General features: G+C 41.6%; 1 protein-coding gene across 1 annotated transcript in view; it reads left to right on the top strand.

Annotated features, from left to right (window-relative positions):
- B4GALT5 (UDP-Gal:betaGlcNAc beta 1,4- galactosyltransferase, polypeptide 5) overlaps positions 1-8,016 on the top strand; it is a 73,463-nt gene that overhangs the window by 55,688 nt on the left and 9,759 nt on the right. Inside the window, exons 2-4 of the mRNA XM_008571850.1 lie at positions 4,398-4,511; positions 6,196-6,320; positions 7,327-7,443. Coding sequence (XP_008570072.1) covers positions 4,398-4,511; positions 6,196-6,320; positions 7,327-7,443 — 356 coding nt within the window. The remainder of the gene's footprint in view (positions 1-4,397; positions 4,512-6,195; positions 6,321-7,326; positions 7,444-8,016) is intronic.

Raw genomic sequence — 8,016 nt, 5'->3', positions numbered from 1 at the left:
TAGGCATCGAGATCCTGACATAGGATGGGATCCGAACCCTCGGCGGGAGCGCCACCACACTCCCAAGTGGCGCACTCTCCAGTGCGCCACCGGGCTGGCCCGTCATGAGGCTTTTCCATTCCAGGGATGGTTTTTTAAAAAAGATTCTGAGATTTTATTTTACTAAGTATTCATGATTTGCCTGTTACTTCTTTAACTGAGATGTAATGCGCTTACCTGTGGCTTCTTACTGATTTCACCCAAGGCCAGTATTTAAAAATATGTGTATTTTGAAAACATTCTTTCCTCTAAATCAGTCCTCTCTTCTTCTGTAATAAGTTCTAAGATGGTCCGAAGTTTACTATAAATGTGAAATTGCTTTCCAAAGGTTGCAGATGAGAATTATTCTGTGGTTCATGGGAAATCAAGAGAAAGCATTACCTCTCAAAGGAAAGTGAAATCCTTAAAAGAATTGACCACATCCTAATTTATTAATCTGCCCTGCTGGCCAGTTTAGCAGCAACAAAGGACTATAGTAAACAAACTGATAAGCTTTTGAATACTTCCTTTCTTCTTGTTTGCAAAGAGCAAGTGAAGGACTTTTCAGAGCTTTTTAGATAAATTACAGTCACACTGGGACAAATTGAGTTCTGAACCGTACCTGGGAGGGGAATCCCTGCAGTTCCTGAAGTTGTGTGTGAACGCTGAGGACATTCTTGTTGTCCTAATTCATTGTGTGTGGTATTAGGTGTTGAAAATGATGGCCACACTTGTTATCTCACTTGGCTCAGGTATGGCTCTGTCAGGTAAGCAGGATTTTAAGTCACTTCCATTTTTCACATGTAGTACAACTAATTTGGGGGGAGATGGAGTGACTTGGTTGTGTGACTCTTTCCCTAAACACTGCTAAAAACTTGCTTCTAGTTAAGTGGTGAAATTAGAGAGTCTTTGACTGCTACTCTACAGCTTTTCCCCCTGTATATCACTCTGGATAAAGGAGCATTTGTGCTCTCAGGTCATTTATCCAGTTCAGATGTTCATGCTTCTCCAAGGTCAGGTGAGGCTACAACGTCCATCTGGGCATTTGGTGAGATGGTCGGTTCTTTCAGAAACTAGATGGGCACATGGCAGGACCCCATCCCCACACCATTGCTGGTCTTACAACACTACTTCCTCTAATGAGTTTCATCCTTCGAAGGTCTATCCAGTGACCCATTTTTATTTGACTTTGCATGCTTTTGTTCTCAAATATCATACACCAAAAGAATTCTTTCTGGCTTCCCTCTGGTTGGAGTAGTTAATCACCTATTTTGTGTTTAATGTTAAAGATTGGAAATCTTTGCCATCAGGGACTGTCTTGCTGTGTATTAGATACTTTATTTGCATTATCTCATGTAATCCTCACAAGAACTCGGGAAGATAGCTACTATGTTCCTGTTGTAGGGATGGAGGGACCAAGGCACACAGAAGTGACAGACCTTGGTGACTATCTGATTTCATGCCTGTCCTCTGATCCCAGCAATACCTTCATTGCCTTTGTTGTCTTTGTATCCCTAGTGTCTTGTGTACTTCTAGCACATAGGAGGTACTTGGAAAATTATTTTCAAGAGCATGAGTGAATGGGTTTAACAAGAAAACACATCTTAAGTATTGTAGCATGTTTGTAATGAGATTATGATCTTGACTGGCTTCTGTGTTACTAGCACATCCAAGGTGAGTAAGCATTTCATTTGAAGTGTATCCATTGAAAACCCACCATTTTAATTCATTTCAAAGCATTTCTTCGCCTAGCTCAGTCAGAAAGGGTATTGTGGGCCTAAAGCTGCTGAGACAGGCAGGTGACTGCCACCTCTGACCTGGCCATTCCTGCCTGGAGCACCTTTGGCTTGATGAGGATGGCCTAAACTGTGCTCCCCCACCCCCCAAAGTAGTGCTGAGGCACATACCCACATCCAAAAGCCTTCATTAGGCCAAGTGTAGCTAAAAATCTTAGTATCACAGTTCAGTGATGTTGGTTTCTTTAAGCTTAAATGCTAAAGTGGTGATTGTCTAGTAAGAATGTACTTTAGGGAATCAGGATTGTGAGCCTGGAAATAAGCCTGAAGAGGGACCTGGAGAAGCTTCTTGTTGTCATGAAAGCCATTGGTATGTGAGATTGTGAATCTTCAAAACTTAACTGTGAGCAGTGGGGGGAAATGCTCAAAAAGAATATTGGCATCTGAAGAGAATTCTCTGGTTTCACCCAGTCCAGCCACTTAGTTTTAAAGATGAAATGAGTGGTTGAGTGGTCTGGCACTTCTCATTCTTACTATGAGTTTCCAGGTGCCATTCTACTTAGTAACTTTTAACCAGAGGTGTTGGAGAATTTTGTACCTCTATACACACATGCACATGACATGCACACACACCTCCCCAGACGTGTGGTCCCGTTCCCTTTCTAGTCACATACTCAGAAAACTGTTCTGTTGCCCACAAGCTTCAAAACAAGTCTGTTGCCATAAAATGAGTGCAGTCATGCCAGTGTGCTTGTGATGTAGTCAGTGAGATATATATTCTTAATTTCTTGCTTTCTGGGTTTTTGTTTGTTTCTTTGTTTGGCAGCTGGCTGGTGTGGGGATCCGAACCCTCAGACTTTGGTGTTATAACATCACACTCTCTCTGGCTTTAGGTGCCCAGTCCGTAGTCTTCATTGTGGCCACTCTTCCAGTAGGTTGTCATTCTTAAGCATTGTAACGACTCTTGAAGAATGCAAATTCTTCATATTTCACAGATATTTGTCCCAGTGACATCTTTCTATTTATGTAAATTTCCACAGTTTTTCAAGCAGAGAGGCTAGTGTTTGATCTTTTCTCATATGGGAAGGGTAAGAGGTGGTTCTTTCTAGAATCTGTTGGTCAGTACTTTCCAGTCCCTACTCAATTGGATTTGGTAATACAAGGGATAACACAGATTTTGCCACTGCCATGTATTAGGGTAGCTATACTGACTTTGACTATACATTAGAATTCCAGGGAAGCTTTGAAAAGTATTGATGTCTGCACCTAACTCCCAGAGGTTCTTACTTAATTGGTCTGTGGTATAGCCTGGGAGTTAGGATTTTTTAAAAACTTTCCAGATGATTCTAATGTACAACCAAGGCTACCGAACCACTGGTGTAAAACAAAGCAGAAGAAGCGGCAGCTGGTGGACAGAAATGTTGGCCTATGAGCCCCATGAATTTTATGGCCATTTGAATTTATAGGTAGGGGGCCTGTTGTTTTCCCATCTTATAAGTATAAAAGCAGCTGCCTTCTTTGCCCTTCTGCCTCCCTTGCTAGAACATGTCCTGATTTAAAATAGATTGTTTAAATTGTAAAGTAAAGCTATAGCTTTAGAGGGGCCAGCCCGTGCTTTTGGAGAGTGTGGTGCTGATAACACCAAGGCCATGGGTTCGGTTTAAAAGAAAAAAAAAAAAAAAGCTATAGCCTTCGATATTCAGCAAGCTTGTGTTTTTTCTCTCAGCAGTTCTCTCATTCAGTAAGTACATGCTTTAAAAGAGTAAGAAATTGAAGTTCAGGACCCCTGGGGAGAGTATGCAGTGTAAGCTGCCCATTTGTAGGTAGCTGGAGGAGGAGAAAAATTAGGACTCCTCTTAGTAACTGTGCACGGTTTTACCAGGTCATGAGCAATTAATTTCCTCTGCCTCTTTCACTTCTTTAAAAGGTTTCTACTGCTACTAAGAAAGTAGATTTTATTTCATTAAAATTTTTATTTAAATAATTTAAAATTAGAAATGAGGAAACTAGGGTTTTGTTTCCCTCCAAGGTGTAGGGCAAGGTTATGGAGGACTTTCACTCTGGAGTTGTGCGTTTGAGGGTTTAAGAAAAAAAAAATAAGTGGTGTTTTATTTCATGCTGGTTGCTACCAGGATTATATCAGTGTTTGAAGGAAGTAGGAAGGATTTTTTTATGTCTTCAAACACCAAATAGTAGAATCATTAAAGTTTGTAATGTCTTGTCTCCCCCCCCCCCCCCCCCCATAAGACCTAAGACGGAAACATCAAGACTAGCTTAGCTATACAGGCTGATGGGATTGAATACTAATTATAAATGCTAAAATAGTTGGCTAAAAGAGGTGAGAATAGTTGTTTTAGAGAATAAGAAATGGGAGAAGGGGGACTGCTGGTTTTTTAAACTATGTTTAATTACAGTTGACTATAAACTGAGTATACATAAGCCTATAATACCAATAAGAATAGGAATGCTGGTTAAAATAGTATCGTCTGGTTAACATTATTGATGGGTTTAAATTTGTAGCTATAGTGACCTGCTTTCACCAAATTGACATCTAAGAAAAACACTTCTTTGGTAGGTATCTGAGAATTGCAGGATTGATTTCATGTACCAGTCTGAGTTGCCTTTTTCCCCTTACCTCCCTAGATTATCCTCTTGACTTGAACCACAATGAAACCTTCCTACAAACCACAACATTTCTTCCTGAAGACTTCACCTACTTTGCAAACCATACCTGCCCTGAAAGGCTCCCTTCCATGAGTGAGTAGAGCTCTAGCTTATCTTCCTCTGCTTTTAAAACAGATTTTGTAGTTGTTTTTTTTTTTTTTTTTTTAATTAAAATAAAAGGGAGAGTGCTCTTTTTTTTTTTTTTTTTTTTTTTTTGTCTTTTGTCTTTTTCCGTGTCCGGCAACGGATCGCAACCCTCAGTGTTGCCCCCGTACTGGACCGGGGACCGGCAACGGGATTGCAACCCTCCGCGCCTCGCTCAGCCAGTGAGCGGGAACCGGTCTGTATGTGGGATCCGAACCCTCGGGCAGGAGCGCCGCCGCACTTCCCAAGCGGCGCACTATCCAGTGCGCCACCAGGCCGGCCCCGGGAGAGTGCTCTTGATCTCTCTACCTATGTAGAGAATGTAAACACTTCCCTGCCATTGGAAACAGGGTTTGTGAAAGTCATTTGTGCTCCTGGCTGCTCATCAGCACAGCTTCCTGTAAGGTTGCCTGTGTTTTTTGGTGCTGTTTTCTACCTTTTCTGTATTTTCACTCTTTCTTTTGTACATGTCCCTCTTTTGTAACTTGGGGTTTGTTAGGGTATCCTACAGAAAGTATAGGCAACCAGCTTTGCCTTTTTAATATAAATCTTCTACTTGTTTCATATTAGGGAAGTCAGTTTCTTAACAAAGTGCTGGTTAAAAATATTCTTGGATTTTTTTCTTTCTTTTATGGGATCCCACATGTAATCTAAAACAATGACAGTAAACTTATACCTTCTCTGTACTTTTGAGTTTTTAGATAGTTCCACTCTTTTAAAAAGTTTTTTTTGTTTTTTTTTTAAAGAAATGTGCAGGAAAAGGAGAATCTTATGTTTGCAGAGTTGACTTTTATGCTCAATCATAGTGAAAATAGAGGAAGTGTTAGAAATAGTCATGCACGGTATTTGGATATACTTTCATCCATACATGAATAATTAATTATGCGTATTAAGTTGTGTTAGAAGCTTTGCTGTTTCATTTGCATGTCTCACCACATGAAATATACAGGTCTTCCCTTTAAAATCTGTTTGTCTGCATTTACACGTAAGCTTAGTTTGGGAAGACTAGGAAATAGGCTGTTGACAAACCAAAAACTAATGTTATCAAGCCATCTTTTTTTAAAGCATTTTTTGATTTTTTTTTTTTTTTTAAGTTCCACTTTTTTTTCTTTTTATCTGCTGGCCAGTATGGAAATCCGAACCCTTGACTTTGGTGTTACTGGCATCCTGCTCTGACCTAGTTTCATTTCTTGAGCTAAGTCAGACGTGGCTAGTGTTCTGAGTTTGGACATGATCAGTCAGGGCCCTCAACTCACTGGCGAATGAATGGAGAGAGACAGTGTATCTGTACTTGCTTCAGGAGGAAACTGACATGGTGCCAGGCTTGGCTGCCTTTTTCCTTCTCCTATGTGAAGTTCAGCTGCTGTTTTACGTGAAGTCTTGAATTCTTGCTACACCGTTGGTAAAAGCAGAACTCTAAAGTCTTAAGTCCTTGATTTGCTTCATTACTCAGATGGCAGTGATGAACTGAAGTGCAGTGAGATAGAAAGCACAGCCAGAGACTCCTGTCCCTGTTAAAAACACAGTCTGCTGAAGAAGCACCAAACTTCTTCAGAGAATAAAACCCTGGACACAGGGAAAAGAATCTGTCATTTTCTAGCCTCCTAATCTTTTTTTTCCCCTCTCTGATTAGAGGGCCCAATAGACATAAACATGAGTGAAATCGGAATGGATTACATTCATGAAATCTTCTCCAAAGACCCAGCCATCAAGCTTGGAGGTCACTGGAAGCCTTCTGACTGCATGCCTCGATGGAAGGTAGGGTGTGAAGTCGGACTCGAAGTGCTGTGAAACCCACCTGGGATTTGCCATTGTTCTGAATCAACATGGCATTCACTAAGTATGAATTTTGTAATTTGACCCTGCCCCCTGCCTCTGTGCAAAGTATTTGCATTTCATAGAACTTTTTGGAGGAATGGGTTTCCCCAAGGACTCTCCTCTAGGCACAGAAATTTTCTTCGTTCTGATGACTGAGCAAAACCCTTTGTCTTTCTAACAGAAATATTAGCAAATCAGGAGGGTAGGGAGGTTGGTAGGTCTCTAGTGACATATTTGCAGAAGTCATCTCCACAAAGTCAGTACATTATGCCTATTCTCCATTGGTTACTGTAAGATTAGTGAAATAAAAAGCAATTAGCTAGCTGAGATTTGTTTAGTGTTTTTCTGTGTGACCATAGTCAGGAGACATCAGTAGTGTGGATCAAGCTTATGACACCAGCTTAACCTCATTCTTTCAACAAGTATTTATTAAAGTGTGTATTCTGTGTTAGCCCTGTCAGATACTGGTGGTATAGCGGCAATCATACATGTGAGGCTACTTCAAAAAGTTCATGGAAAGGTAGAATTAAAAAATAATACAAATCTTTCCATGAACTTTTAGACCCCTTTGTGTGTGTGTGTGTGTGTGCACATCGCACATTATAAGAGGAAGTTCTGTTTTGTGAAGCTTATTTTAATTGTATTTTTATATATCTATAGATGTATTTGAGCAGAATGTATATCTTCCTATGGGTTGTGGTCTAGAATGAATTCATTCAACAGGCCTTCTATTCTTACACACAAAGTATGGTGTGTGTAAGAATAAAAGATCCATTTAGTTCCCAGGGTCAACTTGCCAATGTAGGTCTTATTCAGAGGAAGTTGAGAACAAGACAGCCAGCCTCCAAGAACTCCCTGAGGGTTGGTCATCAATTTTGCAGGGGTGTCCTGCTGTGAAGCAAAAGTTCAGGGACTGAGTGGCTTCTTTTGCTGTGATACACTCCAGGTGGCGATCCTTATCCCCTTCCGGAACCGCCATGAGCACCTCCCAGTCCTGCTCAGACACCTGATTCCCATGCTTCAGCGCCAGCGCCTGCGGTTTGCATTTTATGTGGTTGAGCAAGTGAGTGGTCCTTTTTGTTTCTTCTGAGACAGCAATTCAGAATGCTGCAGGCTAATCCATCTTTGGTGTGAAGAGCCAGTAAAACAAATCTGAGGATTGAGTTGAACTGAGGTGGGAACGGGAGCTGAGAGCCATTCTGTGCTCCTGGTTTGAGATGTTGCCCAGTACTGGCAAATTTGAGTCCAGGAGGGAGCTTTGTTTGCTTGTGAACAAAGGCCTCTTGTATGGTGGTTTTGCCTGCTTTGGGTGGTGTCTTCAGGCTTCAGACCCAACTCCTTATCTCCTTAAGAAAAGGAGTTGCGTCAGGGTCCAGAACAGAGGACATGGCCTTGGAGTCAGGAGACCTCAGTGCTTGTCCCATTTCTGCTATTAACTAACCGTGTGGTCTTGGGCATTCTGAGACTTCTGTAAGCCTCAGGATTTGGTTTTGTTTTACTTTTAAAAGTATTGGGATTGGGGCCAGCCCGGTGGCGCACTGGATGGTGCGCCGCTTGGGAAGCGTGGCGGGCACTCCCGCCCGAGGGTTCGGAGCCCACATACAGACCGGTTCCCGCTCACTGGCTGAGCGAGGCG

This window comes from Galeopterus variegatus, unplaced genomic scaffold (genome assembly GCF_000696425.1).
Source record: "Galeopterus variegatus unplaced genomic scaffold, G_variegatus-3.0.2 Scaffold729, whole genome shotgun sequence".
In the NCBI taxonomy this organism is placed as follows: Eukaryota; Metazoa; Chordata; class Mammalia; order Dermoptera; family Cynocephalidae; genus Galeopterus; species Galeopterus variegatus.
The sequence above is the reverse complement of the archived record's forward strand: the minus strand, read 5'-3'. Positions and strand labels throughout refer to the sequence as shown.